Source organism: Pan paniscus, chromosome 16, assembly GCF_029289425.2.
Source record: "Pan paniscus chromosome 16, NHGRI_mPanPan1-v2.0_pri, whole genome shotgun sequence".
Taxonomy (NCBI): Eukaryota; Metazoa; Chordata; class Mammalia; order Primates; family Hominidae; genus Pan; species Pan paniscus.
The window spans coordinates 91,012,591-91,031,699 of record NC_073265.2 but is presented as its reverse complement, the minus strand read 5'-3'; the positions used below and the strand labels follow the sequence as shown (position 1 = coordinate 91,031,699).

The following is a 19,109-nucleotide window of genomic DNA, read 5'->3' as shown; positions in this document are numbered from 1 at the left end:
TAAGCCAGTCACAAAAGGACAAATACTGCCTGATTCCACTTACACGAGTGACTCAGAGTAGCCAAAATCTTAGACAAAAAGGTGGAGTGGGGGTTGCCAGGGCCTGGGAGAGAGGAGTGGGGAGTTAGTGTTGAGTGGGCGTGGGGTTTTGCAGGTTGAAGGAGTTCTGGAGATGGGTAGCAGCGATGGCCGTACAGCGCTGTGAATTAATGCCACTGAGCCGCACACCCGAGAATGGTTAAGGTCGTGTATTTCCCGTCACGTATATTTTACCACGATAAAAACGTATATGAGATTATAGCTACAGTAAGAGAGGAACCCCGCGTGTGGTTTCTCTATTTGCCAACGGAACGTAAAATCCATTTAAAACAGAGCTGTCATATGCCATGTCTCCTCACTCACCACGATTCCATTTCTTAGGATTCCTACGCCAGCTACGATGTGAACGGCAATGATTATGACCCATCTCCGCGATATGATGCCAGCAATGAAAATAAGTACGTCACCTCGCCTCATCTCCCCGGCTTCTCTTCCCCTCCCTGCAGCGTCGCTGTTGAATGTGTGTGCGAGGGAGCTGGAGAGGCGGTGGCTGCCGGCGTATCTTCCCTGCCCGGGCGCAAGGCAGGCTTCTCCAGGAGTCACAGGCCATGCCAGGCACGGCCCTTCAGGCACGGCCAGCTTCTGTGGAGTCAGCCTGTTCCTCTGGGGTGTCACCGCTGCCGGGCAGCTAGAAATGGGTGTTTGACAGACATCATTCCTGTTTCCAACTTTCTTGAAATATTTTAAAAGAGAAACCCTTAAGTCTAACGGTCTCCATGACCTGCTGTGTGAAGACAGCAGTTTGGTCTGTTTGAGCACACAGATCATATGCCCGAGCTTTTGTGTCTCTGTGACCTTAGGAATGAGGTGGAAGGGGCATGAGTAATGCCGGATAGACCCAGGTTCAGATCGCAGCTCTCCCACTTACCGGCTGCGTGCATGCTGGGTGAGCTGCTTGAAACTTCATGTCTTAGTGTCTTAGAGGCTCTTCCGGGCCAGTGATGTCCCCTACCTCACAGGGTCACGGGAGGGGTCAGTGAGATGATGCATGAGGAATGCACCCAGCAGATTCTCCCGAAATGGTGGGCGTTTTTGTGTCACTGTCATTTTGCAAGTGGAGGCAGTGGGGTCCGGAGAGCCCAGGTGACTTTGCAGTGTAAACGGCAGCCCTGGGGTCAGTCCTGGGAATTCATTTGCTGTCTCTTTCCTTCCTCATCAGCATGCCCCATACCCTGAGCTCTTATCATTCCTCTAAAAATATTCAGAGGGAAATAATAAAAGCTTTTTCTTCCTCCCCACTGTTGACAAGATTCTTGCTGAGGGGCGTCTCCCGATTATAGTCTTTTAGTTTGTGGTCGCTTTGATTCTGAGATTCACAAACGGGTGCACAGGCAATGCTGTGCAGGAAGCCTCGGCCGCTGGAGTTCCACACAGCAGGCTGCAGAGCTCCCGCGAGCCTGCAGCAGCCCAGCCTCATGCACGTCCCAAGGTGCCCTTCCTGCTGCCAGTGAGGATGCCTGGGGCAAAGGAGCAATGACCCACATACCACACAGTGACCCTTGAGGGGCAGGATTCAATCCCATCCCGAGCCATCCATCGAGCTCTGCGACCCCGGGAACAGCCCTGGCCTTGAAGCTGTGTGGCTTCCAGGGAAGGACAGATGACTCTCTTCCAGAGGGCTGCTGCCTGGGGCGATTTTTAAAGGCAGCTTTAAATTTGAATCAATGATTCCCATCCTCTGTGGACCCTTCTCAAAGATGTGCTATTTCAAGTTGCTCCTATTTTGGCCCCCGCTGGAGGAACTGACCCTACGTGGCACATCAGAGAATGGGGTCATTACTGAGGAAAACGCAATTTGTTTTTCTGGTCATTTCTTCATAGTCCACCAGCTGCTGAGTGTTTAATTTAGAGCATTCTTCCTCAGCTCCAGCTTAAATGGCCTTAGAAGCACAGGAAGGGCTGCCTCAGGGTGAGCATGGTGTTGTAGGTGCATAGGGGATGAGGCAGGTGACATCAGCACCAGACAGTTCCTTCTTTCATCCTGCCAGGCAGCAGGTGTCCATGCTGCCAGCCACAGGAGACACCAGGCCGAGGTGGCGCAGCACCCACCCTACACAGCAGTGGCCATGTGCCAACTACACGCGCTGGGAGGAGGAAGGTATAGGGCCACGGGCACTGGGGCAGGCACCTTCCTCCCACGTGGGGGTCAGGGGAGGCATCCTGGAAGAGGTGACCATGCGTGAGCGCTTGCCACGTTCAGGATGCCAGGAAGGGCTGTACCCAGGCTGACTTGGTGCCTTCTCCCAGAGTGGGGTTGGTGATGAGAGGGGATGCAGGAAATGGGCTTTAATGACATCTCTGGGCTTCAGACAACTGACTCTCTTGTTGCATTGAACCGAGCCAGGCACTGAATTCACTGAAACTTGCTGGGCTGCGTCCTCACTTGGTTTTTTCCTTTGTTTCAGACACGGCACTCGTTGTGCGGGAGAAGTTGCTGCTTCAGCAAACAATTCCTACTGCATCGTGGGCATAGCGTACAATGCCAAAATAGGAGGTAAGGCCGGGCGTGGCAACCTGCGAGCCGAGGGGCCTGGGGCAGGGGCAGCTGGGAGCTCCCTGTCCGCTGGTCTCAGCAGCCTCCTGTTTTTTGGCTTTGGCCATGTCAGCAGACCCCTGGGCCAGACGCAGCAGTGCCGTCTGTATCATGGCCCAGGCAGCTGACCCACAGGGATTGGGGCCTCAAGACAGAGGAACTGCTTACTGTTTTGCCTGCAAAGCCATTGCAGTTCCCATCAGAAAGGTACCCTCTCTCCTCTGGTCCTGCTGGCCTGGCTGCTGACTCCTAGAAGGCTGCGTTGATTCCCCGCTGCCCATAGCCTTCAGTGGCTCCGTCACTTCCCAGACAGAATGACAGCTTTTACCCGGGACCAGAGCTTTCCGTGGGTTCCGACTCCCACTCAAGCCTGCGGGCCCACTTCTCCTGCCCCTGCTCTGGCCTTAGAGGACATTTGTCATAGTGTCCCTTAGACACATCTGGTCTTCCCGATTGATGCCTGGGCTTGAATCATTCCCATCCCCGCCTCCCCCCGTCTTTCCGCTTGGCTCTGTCCACCTGTGCCTTATGGCAGCTCATGCCTGCTCTGTTCTGTGAAGTGCTCCCTGGATCCAGCTGTCCCCCGTCTCATTCACCAGGGACTCAGCTCTTCTTGGTCCCTGCTCCCTGGATCCAGCTGTCCCCCGTCTCATTCACCAGGGACTCAGCTCTTCTTGGTCCCTGCTCCCTGGATCCAGCTGTCCCCCGTCTCATTCACCAGGGACTCAGCTCTTCTTGGTCCCTGCTCCCTGGATCCAGCTGTCCCCCGTCTCATTCACCAGGGACTCAGCTCTTCTTGGTCCCTGCTCCCTGGATCCAGCTGTCCCCCGTCTCATTCACCAGGGACTCAGCTCTTCTTGGTCCCTGCTCCCTGGATCCAGCTGTCCCCCGTCTCATTCACCAGGGACTCAGCTCTTCTTGGTCCCTGCTCCCTGGATCCAGCTGTCCCCCGTCTCATTCACCAGGGAATCAGCTCTTCTTGGTCCCTGCTCCCTGGATCCAGCTGTCCCCCGTCTCATTCACCAGGGACTCAGCTCTTCTTGGTCCCTGCTCCCTGGATCCAGCTGTCCCCCGTCTCATTCACCAGGGACTCAGCTCTTCTTGGTCCCTGCTCCCTGGATCCAGCTGTCCCCCGTCTCATTCACCAGGGAGTCAGCTCTTGTTGGTCCCTGCTCCCTGGATCCAGCTGTCCCCCGTCTCATTCACCAGGGAGTCAGCTCTTCTTGGTCCCTTTACGGAGCAGCAGCCGCCCCCGCCCCTGCGTGCATCTGGTCTTGCCATTTAGCTTCTCACACTGCTCAGTCAAGCTGCCCTTGCTAGTATGAGGCTTTGGAGTAGTGTTGAATGTCTTCCTATTCCCCAGGGGAGCCCGGCAGTGTGACAGCTCAGTCACCCAAGTGCTCTGAAGGCCCCTATAGGTGCATGTCACTGACCCGGGAACTGAGCAAGTGGGGGCAGCAGAGAGGAGTGCCAGAGGGCCTCCAGGGATGCGGCCTCACCCAGGAGGCCTGTCTGCCTCTCAGTCCGAAGGTGCGCCTGCTCACTCAGGTGGCTGCAGTGGGAAACCACCTTCCCGGGGGGGCACTGCCATCCTGCCACTGAGCCTTGGTGAGGGTGGCTGCAGCCGCTTTCTGCCGTTCTGCCACCGAGCCTTGGTGAGGGTGGCTGCAGCCACTTTCTGCCGTTCTGCCACCGAGCCTTGGTGAGGGTGGCTGCAGCCACTTTCTGCCGTTCTGCCACTGAGCCTTGGTGAGGGTGGCTGCAGCCGCTTTGGCTCCACTTATGAGCAGTACCAGGCAGGGAGGTTGGGCCACAGTTCCCTGGATCACCAGTCCTTGGGGGAATTTCTTGTGTTTCAAAAAGAGGGTCCTTAGCTTTTACTTAATTAGGACTCTGCCTGCCTTTTCCCATGGAAATCTTGAAAGTGGCTTGGATTTTCATTTTATAGCAGAATTAACCCCCAAGGGCACGTTCTGCAGAACAAATCAGGAGACTCTGTCAACTGGCCTGGCTCCTTTGTGGATAGTTCTTGCAAACTGAGATATATAAGTTCTCCCTGGAGCCTTTGATGATGGGTGCAGAGCCCTGAGACGTCTCTCCAGGATCTGTAGAATCGGGCCAACCTGGGTGCCAGTTCCATTCCCACCACTCACTGTCTGTGTGTCCTTGAACAACTTACATAACCTCTCTGAGCCAAGGTTTCTTTACCTGTGGGGTGAAATGACCACCAGGCAGCTGCCTCCCCAGTTTTGTTATGAGGATGAAGTCAGGTACCATGTGTGAAACCATCGGCTTGGGCTAAGTCTGCAGGGGATAGCTGAGCTCCTCCTTCCCTCTTGCTGAGACTCTCAGTGGGAGAATAAAAACCATTTGTGTTGCTTTGAGTGAGGGGTGAACCCCACCTTTGGAGCTGCTTGAGCCTTGCTCCCCCAAGTCCCTAGACTTTGAGCATGGCATCCTCTGGGAGCCATTAGAAATGCAGAATCCCCACCCCAGGCCTACGGAGTCAGGGTCTGCATTATAACAAGATCGCAGGGGATTTGTCTCCAAGTGACAATGTGAGAAGCACTGGTTTAGAGGGCTCCCTGGGGTCTCACAGGTGGGTAACACCTGCATCATGGATTGCGGGGAGGAGTCAGTGGAAGTAACATGCATAAAGATCCTCCCAGATGAGGTGCACAGTAAACACAGCGTTACCGTTAGATAGCTCTACACTCATCGCCAAACTCTTTCCCTACGTTTCCCGAGTCCTGCAAGTGAAGGTGCTCCCTCCAGATCTGGAAAATGTAGGGATAGAATTTGGCATGTGTTTAAAACAAGAATAATAGCAATGCACTGTGGGTTTATAACGTATGAAACTATATATATATATATATGTATATAAACAACAGCAGGAATGGTAACAGTCATGGTGAATGGAAATGCTCTATCTTAGATTTATACATTATACAGAAAATAGTATACTATTAATTCCAGATAGACTGGGATAAGTTAGGATATGCATTATAGTCTCTTGAGTGACAACTAACAATAAAGACATGAAAAGGAAGAGCTCTATGGTCAGCTCCAGGGACATCCCAGGGAAATTCCCTGTTGTGTGCCAGCACACTCAGAGAGGGAGCTGTGTTAGAGCACCCACCCAGAGGTGGGCTTGGAGGGAGAACCAGGAGGAAGCGGGTTGGCTGCCTGTGTGGAGAGGCTAAAGCTGTTTGCAGCAGCTTTGGAGCCAGTGGCTATCACCGGATCCTTGGGTCAAGGCCAGCCTCAACCCCACACCTACCTTCCAGAGAGGTGTGAGCTCCACCTCATGTCCTCGATCTTTATGTGGCCTGCTCACCCCAGCCCCACGCCGCAGACGTAATTGTCTCCTCAGCACTCTCACGGGTAGTCAAGTCCTGCCGTGTCAAGCTCAGCCACACCCTCATGCCCTGCTCTCATGGGGTGCCTGCTCTGCCACCCCTGGGGCTCCTACCTGCCCCTTTAACTTCAATAGGTGGTCCTGTGCCGTCTTCCTTGTTGGTTCCCTCCAAAGACATGCTGAGCTCCTAGAGGCCCAGAACTGTGACCCTCATCTCTTTCGTCTCTCTGTCAGTGGCATATCCAGTATTATACATGCAGCATGTGCTCAACCATATTCAATGCGTTAATTAAAAAATATCCCTGTTATCATGCATATCCTAGCTTATCCCAGTCTATCTGGAATTAATAGTGTGCTTTCTATATAATGTGTAAATCTAAGATTGTTTCCATTCACCATCACTGTCATTGTTTGTGCTGTTGTTTTTATAGATTTTACTTCACATGTTATAAACCCACAGTGCATTTCTTGTTTTAAACATGTAGTTGACCGCAAACTACTTATGAAAAGAAATACACTTACCTGCATGTGTACCATTCCACTGACTGGTCTTCCTTAGTTTTTCTAGCTTCAGATTTCCATCTTTCCATTTATCTTCAGCCTGTCTCCAGGCTCTTTGGCATTTATTGAGGTTCTCTCTCACCTCTTTTGGTATTTGTTGAGGTTCAGGTATGCTAGTGAAAAATTCTCTCCAATTTTATCTGAAAGTGGCTTCTCTTCATTTTTCTTAAAAGAAATTATGCTGAACATGACCTTCTAACTTTTTTTTTGTCTTTCAACACTTTAAAGATGTTATTCTGTTGTCTTCTGGTATCCGTTGTTTTGGATGATGAGTCGATCGTTAATTGCCATCCTTATTGTTGTTCCCTTTTAAGAAATGTGATTTGTTCCTATGGCTCCTTTTTTTTTTTTTTTTTTGAAGAGATGGGGTCTTGCTCTGTCACCCAGGTCGGAGTGCAGTGGCATAATCATAGCTCACTGCAGACTTAAACTCCTGGCCTCAAGTGATCCTTCCACCCGAGCCTCCCAAGTATCTGGGACTGCAGGTGAACACAACCTTTCCCAGCTAATTAAAAAAAACACACACCTTTTTCCTTGTAGGATGAGATACTGCTGTGTTGCCCAGGCTGGACTCAAACTCCTGGCCTCAAGTGATCCTCCCACCCGAGCCTCCCAAAGTGCTGGGATTACAGGCATGAGCCACCATGGCCCTTCCGTGTAGCCGCTTTCATAGTGTTATTTTTAAAAATATCTGTGCTTTGCCTGTGGCTCTAACATTCTTTCGTGTAGTTTTCTTCGTATTAATTCCATCTTGGGTTTTCTGTGCTTCTTAGTGGGTTATTCTTTTTAAAGAAAATTTGGAAAAAAAATTGTCAATATTTCTTCAAATTTTTTTAAGTTCCATTTTCTTTCTACTCTCTGTGGGCACAGTTATAGTTGTTAGATTGCTTAATACGCCTCACAGTTTACTGAGGCACTGTTCATTTTTTTTAACCCTTTTTTCTCTGCTTCGAATGGGATGATTTTTATTGAACTTCAAGTTCACTAATCCTTCATTTTGTTGTGTTCAGTCTGGTCTTTAAAAAAAATTTCAGGGCGGGGCATGGTGGCTCACACCTGTAATCTCAGCAGTTTGGGTGGCTGAGGTGGGTGGATCACCTGAGATCAGGAGTTCAAGACCAGCCTGGCCAACATGCTAAAACCCCGTCTCTACTAAAAATACAAAAAAATCAGCCAGGTGTGGTGGCACATGCCTGTAATCCCAGCTACTCGGGAGGCTGAGGCAGGAGAATTGGCTTAGACCTGGGAGGCGGAGGTTGCAGTGAGCTGAGATCATACCACTGCATTCCAGCCTGGGTGACAGAGCAAGACTCCATCTCAACAACAACAACAACAAAATTCAGATGTTTACTTTTCTGTCTTATGATTTCCATTTGACTCTTTTTTTTTACTGTTTCCGAATCCCTCCTGTGTCTCCATCTCTTCAGTCATGATATCTGTCTTTTATTCTAGACTCCTTAACATGTTTGTAAGAAATACTTTAAAGTCTTTTGCACTTAATTCCAACATCTAGGCCATTTTAGGAGTATGTTTACAATGACTGATTTTTCTCTTTACAGTGGGTCATGTATTTCTCTTTCTTTGCATATGTCTAGTAATTTTTTATTGTATGGTAGATATTGTTACATTGTAGAGACCCTGGATTCTGTTGTCTTTGAATATCATTAAGTTTCGTTCTTGGCCGGGCACGGTGGCTCACGCCTGTAATCCCAGCACTTTGGGAGGCTGAGGCGGGTGGATCCCGAGGTCAGGAGATCGAGACCATCCTGGCTAACACAGTGAAACCCCGTCTCTACTAAAAATGCAAAAAATTAGCCGGGCGCGGTGGCGGGCGCCTGCAGTCCCAGCTACTTGGGAGGCTGAGGCAGGAGAATGGCGTGAACCCAGGAGGCGGAGCTTGCAGTGAGCTGAGATCATGCCAACTGCACTCCAGCCTGGGCGACAGAGCGAGACTCTGTCTCAAAAAAAAAAAAAAAATTTCGTTCTAGCAGTTGGTGAAATGTGAGCTTGTGGAGACCTGATTATTCTTTTTTTTAATGTTTGCTATCTTTCTGATTTGCACGTAGCCTTAGGGAAAATCCGTTAGCCCTAGCATATGGTCTTTACGCCGAGACCATGACCCTTTTGGTATTTCAGTGGAAAGCCTGAAATGTTTAAACCCAGACCTCCAGCTTAGCAAGTCTCAAACTCCAGATGGACTGCCCTGTAGTGGGCAGCAGCTGAAATACCTGCTCAGCTCCTCCAGCCTCTCAGCTGCTGTTTTCCTACTGGACTTCTTAGTAGGTTGCCCATGTATACTTCAGGGTTCAGCCAAGTGGTTGTGAGGAGTTTATATGTTCTCTTCTGTAGATCTCTCCTTTCTGAAATTTCTCCTCTCAATTTCCAGCAGCTCTGTGACAGTCCCAAACTCTATCCCCTGACTCCTCTGGAGAATAAGATGACATTTTACTGTACTTCAGTATTTGAGTTCTAGCCTCTCTGCACCAAAAGAAATGGAAAGTTCCCTCAAGAGGAAAAGTCATGTCAACTTGGATCATACCCAGTATGGTTTGTCAAGAATTGAACCCCCTGCCTACCTCTGCCTTTTTCTGGTTGTTCTTCAGTGGTCTTAAAAAGTTAATTTTTTCTAAGTAAATATTTTTTCAGAGTTTATAATTTTTATCTTTAATAAGAAGAGTTAGTCTGATATAAGCAACTCTGTCATTGTTGAACTTAAAACTTGTGGTTTATAGTTATCAATTAGATTGTGTATTAGTTATCTATTGCTGAGTGGCAGTCATTCTAAAAATGTAGCTGCTTAAAACAACAAACACTTGTTTTCCAGCACAGATAGTGGCTTTGCTGAATATTTCTGGTTCGGGGTCACTGGTGAAGTTCCAGTCAAGCTGTTGGCTGTGATTGTAGTCTGAAGACTCGACTGAGTCTGGAGGATTCACTTCCAAGATGGGTTACTTACGGGGCTGTTGGCTGGAGTCCCTGATTCCTCACCTTGTGTACCTTTCCAGAGGGTTGCTTGAGTGTCCCCATAACATGGTAGCTGGCTTTCTTTATAACAAGTGATTCAAGAGAAAAAGCAAAACCAAACCAGCAATGTCTTTTATGACCTCGTCTCAGAAGTCACGCACCATCTCTTCAGCCATACTCTGTGCATTAGAAATGGATCACTAAGTTTAACAATACACTCAAGGGGAGAGAAATTTGGTAGCACCTTTTGAATAGAAAGGTGTCAAAAAACCTGTGGACATAGTTTAACCAATTTTCCTTGTAAAACTGCACATTCCTTATAAATGTTGTCACATAAAAATAATTAGATCAAATGAAAGAAACAGAGGAACTGTCCAAATTATATCTTAAGAAATAGCCAGGCGTGGTGGCTCATGCCTGTAATCCCAGCACTTTGAGAGGCAGAGGTGGGCAGATCACCTGAGGTCAGGAGTTCCCGAACAGCCTGCCAACATGGTGAAACCCTGTCTCTACTGAAAATACAAAAATCAGCTGGATGTGGTGGTAGGGACCTGTAGTCCCAGCTACTTGGGAGGCTGAGGCAGGAGAATTGCTTGAACCTGTAAGGTGGAGGTTTCAGTGAGCCAAGATCGTGCCACTGCACTCCAGCCTGGGCAACAGAGCAAGACTCCATCTCAAAAATAAAAAAATAAAAAAGAAATAAAACTCCTTCAACCCCCAGTTTCCCTAGGTGTGTTGCCTTCAGGTGCATTAGCATCTACCCTGGGGAGAAATTTTACACTGTCAGGAATCCACAGAGGCATGTGCCATCTTCATTGTTTCCAGAGAGGAGAGTGGGGTACCCCTGTGTGGTCACTGGTCCCTGATGTCTTTCATTTTAGAGAGACTTTAATTTTATATTAAGTTGTCACGCTGTACATTGATGATTTGTGCCCCCTTTTCATATATAATTTTTTAATAAAAATCTGTTTAAAGTTTTTATGGGCTGGGCATAGTGGTTCACACTTGTAATCCCAGCACTTTGGGGGTTGAGGCAGGAAGACCTTTTGAGCCCAGAAATTTGAGACCAACCTGGTCAACATAGTGATACCCTGTCTCTACAAAAAATTTTGAAAAATTTAGCCGGGCATGGTGGCACGTGCTTGTAGTCCCAGCTACTTGGGAGGCTGAGGTGAGAGGACCACGTAAGCCTAGGAGGTCGAGGCCACAGTGAGCCATGATTGCATCATTATACTCCAGCTGGGTGGCAGAGTGAGACCCTGTCTCAAAAAAACAAAGTAAAGTTTTTATGATGTCAAATTTGTTCATCTTCCTTCATGACTCTTGAGTTTGGGATCTTGCCCAAGATAGTAAACCTGTTTTGTATTTCCTCTAAAAACTTGGTTTTAGGACAATAATTGGTCTTAAAATTTTTATGGTTTTCTCTTTTCTGTTTAGCTTTTTTTTTTTTTTTTGAGACAGAATCTCACTCTGTCACCCAGGCTGGCGTGCAGTAGCATGATCTCAGCTCACTGCAACCTCCACCTCCTGGGTTCAAGCAATTCTCCTGCCTCAGCCTCCCGAGTACGTGGGATTACAGGTGCCCACCACCATGCCTGGCTAATTTTTTTGTATTGTTTATGTAAAGACGGTGTTTCACTATGTTGGCCAGGCTGATCTCGGACTCCTGACCTCAGGTGATCCACCTGCCTCAGCTGCCCAAAGTACTGGGATTACAGGTGTGAGCCACTACAACCAGCCTTTCTGTTCAGCTTTTTGATCCATATGGAATTTATTTCTGTGAGTAGTGTGAAAGAGAGATCCCCCCAAATCAATATTTGGTGATTGCCACACGTGGCCCTCATCACATCCTAGATCCCCATATGGACACTGGGTCCGCCCTTACGTTTCCTTAGTCAGTTCCTTCATAAGCCCTAACAATACCACGCTTTGAATTATTACAGTTTAGGAGAGTTTTGGGGTTTTGTTTTTGTTTTTTTGGTAACTGATAGGGCAAATTTTCTCTTATGGTTCCTTTTCGAAAATTACTTGGCTATTCTTGCACATTTTCTCTTTCAGATGAACTTGAGAATCTGCTTGTCAAGTTCCATTAAAAAAAAAAAAATCCCTGTTGGGATTTTGATTGGGATTGCTTGGAAATTATAGATTAATTGGGGGAGAATGACATCTTTACAATATTGAGTCTTCCCACCCAGGAGCATGGTATGTTTTTATTTATTCAGGTCTTCTTTTACATCGTTTTTTAAAGTTTTATCACTTTCTCCATATCGATTTTACACATTTCTTATTAGATATATATCTAGATTTTTAAAAAGTTTATATTTCTAATTGGTCATTATTGAAACGGATATAGGAAAGCTATTGATTTTCGTATGTTGGGTTTTGTTTCTGGTCACCTTATTGATCTCTGTGGGTGCTGTTGTTTTTCCCTTGGATTCTCTTGGCTTTTCTGGAGAGATGTTAAATAATAGCTATCTGTAAATATAATGGTGGTTTTATCTCTTTAATATTAATAACTCTCTTTTTCTTGCCTTATTTGAATATGTAGCAGTTCCTGATGAATATTGAATAGTGGTGGTTTATAGGTTCTGTTTGATTTCTGACTTATACAGGAATACTTCTAATTTTATGCCATTTGTAAATGTCTTCCCTGTAGTTACCCTTTATCAAGTTGAGAAAATTCTATTATATTCCTAGATTTCTAAGAGATTTAATCAGGAATGGATGTTGAATATTTAAAAGTATCTATTGAGATTATTATATTGTTTTTCAACTTTATTGTTTAATCTGTGTAGTGTAATAAGTTACATTAATAGATTTCCTAAACTGGGCTAGGCACAGTGGCTCACGCCTGTAATCCCAGCACTTTGGGAGGTCAAAGTGGGTGGATCACCTGATGTCGGGAGCTTGAGACCGGCCTGGCCAAAATGTTGAAACCCTATTTGTACTAAAAATACAAAAATTAGCCAGGCATGGTGGCAGGCACCTGTAATCCCAGCTACTCGGGAGGCTGAGGCAGGAGAATCGCTTGAACCTGGGAGACAAAGGCTGCAGTGAGTCGAGATGACACCACTGCCCTCCAGCCCTGTAAGACTTTGCCTCAAAAAAAAAAAATTCCTAAATTGGAAACTTTTTCTTTCATTTTTGAAATAAGTTCCATTTGCTCATGAGTATTGTTCTTTTGATACCTCTGCATTCAACTGCTGATGTCTTCTTATGGTTTTACAACTTCATTTATAAAATGGATAGAATCACAGTTTCTGTGTTTTGTGATGTTTCTCTCTAACTCGTTTATCAGACTCAGGCCAGTCTCGTAGAAAGAGTTAGGAAACTTTCTTTTCCTGTGCTCTGAAATAGTTAATATATTGTGGATAGTGCCTGATTTCTGAAGTGTTGGTAGAGCTGATTAACTAGTCTGATTGGATATGGTGACTTTCAAAAGGACTAGACCTGTTCAGGTTTTCTGTTTCTTCTTGAGGAGATTTTTGTAATTAAATCTTCCTAGAAAATCATCAATTTTTCAAGATTTTCAAATATATGACATAAATTCAATATCATATGCTCGTAATTTAAAAGTAAATCCTCCATGTTTATAGTTATAATTGTTTCTAATCTTATTTGTGACATCTCCTTTTTCCCTTGATTGATGAAAAATTTCTATTTTTAATAAAATAGGTTTTTTCACCTCAGTGTCATACAATATACCCATGTAATAAATTTGCACATATACCCCCTGAATCTAAAGTAAAAGTTAAAATTATAAAAAATAGTGTAAGTAAAAATAAAAAAAAAACAGGCTTTTGCAGAGAACTAGGTTTTTTTTAATTGAGTTCCTTTATTTTCTACGTCATAAATTTCTGCTTTTACTTATTTATTAATTCCTTCAGCTTTTAAATTTGTTGTTGCTGTGTTCTAATTCCTTGAATGGAATGTGTATTTAGTTCTTTATTTTCAGGATTTTATGTGTTCTAATAAATAAATAAATAAATAATCATACATTCTCCTTCCATCACCTCTTACTAGTTTAATTATATGGTGCTTTTCTTGCTATATATTTCTGAATAATTGTACGTTTCAGCTTAGATTTTTCTCTTTAACCCAGGAGTTGTTTAGAAGAGATTTATAAAATTTTTCAACTGCGTAGATTTTCTGATGCTCCTTTTGTTGTTAATTTTTAAGTTTATTATATTGGGTTCACAGAATGTTCTGTATATTTTCTGCCTTTTGGAATTTCTGGAGAATATCTTTGTGTCCTAATACACGTTCAGTTTTTGTAAATATGCCAATGGGTGTTTGCATTAGTCCATTTTCACACTGCTGATAAAGACATACCCAAGACTGGGAACAAAAAGAGATTTAATTGAACTTATAGTTCCACATGGCTGGGGAGGCCTCAGAATCATGGTGGGAGGTGAAAGGCACTTCTTATCATGGCGGCGGCAAGAGAAAAATGAGGAGGAAGCAAAAGCAGAAACCCCTGATAAATCCATCAGATCTCATAAGACTTATTCACTATCATGAGAATAGCACAGGATATAATATAATATAGTAGCTTTTCCAGGCACATGGTACAAGCTGCCAGTGGATCTACTATTCTGGGGTCTGGAGGACAGTGGCCTTCTTCTCACAGCTCCACTAGGCAGTACCCCAGTAGGGACTCTTTGTGGGGGTTCTGACCCCACAATTCCCTTCTGCACTGCCCTAGCAGAGGTTCTTCATGAGGGCCCCACCCCTGCAGCAAAGTTCTGCCTGGGCATCCAGGTGTTTCCCTACAGCTTCTGAAATCTAGGTGGAGGTTCCCAAACCTCAGTTCTTGACTTCTGTGCACCTGCGGGCTCAACACACAAGTGGAAGTTGCCAAAGCTTGGGGCTCCCACCCTCTGAAGCCACAGCCCAAGCTGTATGTTGGCTCCTTTCAGCCACGACTGACGTGGCTAGGACACAGCGCACCAAGTCCTTAGGCTGCATACAGTACGAGGACCCTGGGCGTGGCCCATGAAACCACTTTTTCCTCCTGGGCCTCTGGGCCTCTGATGGGAGGGGCTACTGTGAAGGTCTCTGACATGGCCTGGAGACATTTTCCCGTGGTCTTGGGGATTAATGTTAGGTTCCTTGTTACTTATGCAGATTTCTGCAGCCGGCTTGAATTTCTCCTCAGAAAATGGGTTTTTCTTTTCTACTGCATCATCAGGCTGCAAATTTTCTGAACTTTTATGCTCTGCTTCCCTTTTAAAACAGAGTGCCTTTAACAGCATCCAAGTCACCTTTTAAATGCTTTGCTACTTAGAAATTTCTTCTGCCAGATACTCTAAATCATCTTTCTCAAGTTCAAAGTTCCACAGATCTCTGGGGCAGGGGCAAAACTCTGCCAGTCTCTTTGCTAAAACATAACAAGAGTCACCTTTGCTCCAGTTCCAATGAGTTCCTTATCTCCATCTGAGACCACCTGACCATGGACCTTACTGTTCATATCACTATCAGCATTTTTGTCAAAGCCATTCAACAAATCTCTAGGAGGTTCCAAACTTTCCCACATTTTCCTGTCTTCTTCTGAGCCCTCCAAACTGTTCCAGCCTCTGCCTGTTACCCAGTTCCAAAGCTGCTTCCACATTTTGGGGTATCTTTTCAGCAATGCCCACTCTATGGGCACCAATTTACTGTATTAGTCCATTTTCATGCTGCTGATGAAGACATTCCCGAGACTGGGAAGAAAAAGAGATTTAATTGGACTTACAGTTCCACATGGCTGGGAAGGCCTCAGAATCATGGTGGTAGGCGAAAGCCACTTCTTACATGGTGGTGGCAAGAGAAAAATGAGGAGGAAGCAAAAGGAGAAACCCGTGATAAACCTGTCAGATCTCATGAGACTTATTCTCTATCACAAAAATAGCACAGGAAAGACTGGCACCCATGATTCAATTACCTCCCCCTGAGTCCCTCCCACAACGTGGGAATTCTGGGAGATTCAATTCTAGTTGAGATTTGGGTGGGGACACAGCCAAACCATATCAGTGTTTGAAGAGTATTTTTATTCTATGCTCCTTGAGTAAAAAAAAATCTGTATCAGATTAGGGATTGCAACTGGTAGCCCATAAGCTGCCTTTGGCCTGCAGACATGTTTTGTTTGACTCACACAAGTGTATTTTTGAAAACTTGAGTAAACATTTACAAATCACAGTATTTTATGTAAAAATATGGATTTGGGGCTTTCTATGAAAGCTTAGAAGCTCTGGCTGTGCTGGGCCCTCATTCCTTAATGGCAACAGTCGGCTACGATTGCTCCTAACTCAAAGGGCAGTCTACCCGTCCCCGGGTGGCCTTCACAGACCTGGCTGCTTCAGCCATTTACCCTGCCTGCCTGATACCTTTATCTGCCTCTATCACCTGTGTGTTCTATCAAGTTCATTCAGAAGTTCTGGAGTCTTTCTTACTTTTTGTAAGAAAGATCTGTTTCTGATCTGTTTCTGAGAAGGAATGCTGGTTTCCATGATGATTATGGATGTGTCAGTTTCTTTCCGTTTTCGCTGTACACATTTTATAACTATTTACAAGGTACATTACAAGGTATAATGAATCTTCATCAATATAAAATCCTATCTCATTTTTGCCCTTTAATTGTACTTTGGCTGATATAACACCTATACTTTGATTGATAAAAGTAGCACATTTGCGAAATTATTTATCATCCTTCTTCTCATATATTCTTTATTTCTAATGTTGGTTTTATAAGCAGCATGTATCTGGATTTATATTTTAACACAATTGAAGAGTCTCTTTAAAGAAGGACTTTGTTATATTCATACATGTGCTGATTTCAGATATCTTTGGATTTATTTCTATTGTATTTGTTTTTATCTATTCATCCATCCATCCATCCATCCATCCATCTATCTGTCCGTCCATCTGTCTACCAATCTGTCTTTACCTTCCTTTTGCTGGTTAGATGTAGTTTCTTCTCTTTTCTTTCATTCTAATGGGTTGAAATTTTTACATTCTAAATCTGTTTTTCTGTTACTCTTTAAACACAGTTATTGGGATTTATGTTTCTCTACAGTGTTTAGTGCTAATCAGTACTTAACTCTTTCACCTGAGCAACATAAGAAACTTACCATAGCTCCACTCCTCTGCCATCTTCTGTCTGTCGTCACCTCCTTGAATTGGGATAATTCAAAAATTTAACTCCATATTATTTTTAACAAGTTTACATCATGCATCAACAATTGTGTGAGCTTAAGTATAAAGTCTAATTAATTTGTTTGGTCACTATTGTTTCTTTTTTATTACATCTTTGTATGTGATTTTTTTATTTTACTAGATTTTCTCATCTATTAAATTATTCATTCTCTTAAAAGATATTTTGAGTGCTTGCTATAGGTATGAATGGTTATATAGATAGTAAATTTTCTGAGTCCTTGAAGTCTAAAAATGTCATTATTTTCTCCCTACAAATTTGGCTAGGTTTTGACTTTAAGTTCAAGATAATTTTCACTCATAATTTAAAAGGTATTACCTCATGGTCTTTGGTATTCAGTGTTGCTGACAAGGGGCGTCTCTTTGTCTCAGGTGAATTTTTTTGCTCTGAAGTCTACTTTATCTGATATTAATATAGCTACTTCTACTTTCCTTTGATTAATGGTTGTACAGTATATGTTTTTCCATCCTTTTACTTTCAACTTGCCTATATTGTTATATTTGAATTGAGTCTCCTGTAGATAGCATATATTTGGGCCATTTTTTTAAATTTATTTTTTTTTTATAAAAATTTTTATTAATTTAAAGAGTACAATATAGTAGAAATTGCCTCTTTTTTCTTTTATTGATAAACAACATTTTACATATTTATGAGGTACATGTGAATGTTTTCTACATGCATGGAATGTAGAATGATCAAGTCAAGGCATTTGGGGTATCCATCATCTTGGGTATTTATCATGTCTATGTGTTGGTAACATTTCAAGTCCTCTCTTCTACACTGAAATATTTAACATATTGTTGCTAACTGTAGCCCCCCGGTCTGCTGTCAAACGTGGGCCATGTTTTTAGATTCACTTGCCAATCTCTTTTAGTTACTATATTTAGATGGTTAATATTTAATGTAATTATTGATACATTAGGGGTTAAGTCTGCCATTTTAACTTCTCTATTCTTTTTTCTCTGTATTTAGTTTCTCTGTTTTTTTTTTCCCTGCCTTCCTGTGGGTTACTTGAACACTTTTTAAGATCTCACTTGGTTTATAATGTTTTTGAGTATGTCTTCTTGTATAGCTTTTTTAGTGGCTACCTTTGGTATTACATTATGCACATGTAACTTCTCACAATCAATTTTATGGGTGTTGTCACTTTACCAGCGTGAGGTACAGAAATCTTACCTTCCTTTATATCCCATTATTCTCTCCCATTTATATTTGGAATATACATACATATTAAACATACATTCATTTAGAACCACATCAGACAGTGTTGTAATTTTTGCTTCAACCATCAAATGTAATTTAGAAAACTTGAAAGTAAACTTGGTGAATCTGTAGGTTTATATCTCTTGCCAAATTTGGAGAGCGTTTAGCCATTATTTCTTCGAGAACTTTTCCAGCCCCCACTACTTTTTTTCCTCCTCCTCCTCCTCCTCCTCCTCACTCCTCCTCCATTATTAGAGACAGGGTCTCGCTGTGTCACTCAGGCTGGAGTGCAGTGGGGCAGTCATAGCTCACTGTAACCTCAAACTGCTGGGCACAAGCAATCCTCCCGCCTTGGCCTCCCAAAGTGCTGGGATTACAGGTGTGAGCCACCACGCCTGGCCCTTTTTCCTCTCCTCCTGTCCACTCTAGTGACATGAAGTTTAGGTCTTTGTTATAGTCTCACAAGTCCCTAATGCTCTGTTCATATTTTTAACTTTTTTTCTTTATATTGTTCAGATTGGGTAATTATATATATATATATATATATATAATATATATAAATATATAAAAATATATATATATATATAATTTTCCAGTTCACTCTTTCTTCTGTCCTGTGGGTTCTATTATTGAGCCCATCACTGAGCTTTTTGATTATTGTATTTCCAGTTCTAATAATTCTACTTGGTTCCTCTTTATATCATGTATTTCTTTGCTGAGACTTTCAGTTTCTTTATTGAAACTTTCTATTTTTTCATTTGTTTTAGGCATATTTGTAATTGCTCACCTAGGTGTTTTTATCATGGCCTCTTTAAAATCTTTATTAATATACAACTAATATATCCTTAAAAATTAAAAATCGTTTTAAAAGGTAAACCTAAGAAGAGGAAGAAAATTAATAAAATGTCTGTCAGATGGTTCCAGCATCCCTGTTTCCTCCATGTTGGCATCGGTGATTGTCTGTCTTTATGCATTTGAGATCTTCCTATTCGTTCTTGGAATGACATGTGATATTCCTTTGAAACCTGTACATTTTCGCATTATGTTATGAGGCTATACCTGACTTCAGCCTTCTGTTTCAGCTGGCTTCTCTGGCCCTGTTGCTGCAGAGGACAAGGGGTACCATTTCATTATTGTCAGGGGTAGGTTGTCCAGGGCCCCCATTCAGCCTCTGCTGATACCCAAGCGTGGGAAGTCTC

At 43.9% G+C, this 19,109-nt stretch overlaps 1 protein-coding gene across 8 annotated transcripts in view; it reads left to right on the top strand.

Annotated features, from left to right (window-relative positions):
- PCSK6 (proprotein convertase subtilisin/kexin type 6) overlaps positions 1-19,109 on the top strand; it is a 201,793-nt gene that overhangs the window by 60,638 nt on the left and 122,046 nt on the right. For all 8 annotated transcript variants that reach the window (XR_008621210.3, XM_034939524.4, XM_034939521.4 and 5 more), the window contains exons 5-6: positions 421-497; positions 2,505-2,593. Coding sequence is in view for 7 of the 8 variants with exons in the window: in XM_034939524.4 (XP_034795415.3) it covers positions 421-497; positions 2,505-2,593 (166 nt within the window). In the remaining variant the exon portion in view is untranslated. The remainder of the gene's footprint in view (positions 1-420; positions 498-2,504; positions 2,594-19,109) is intronic.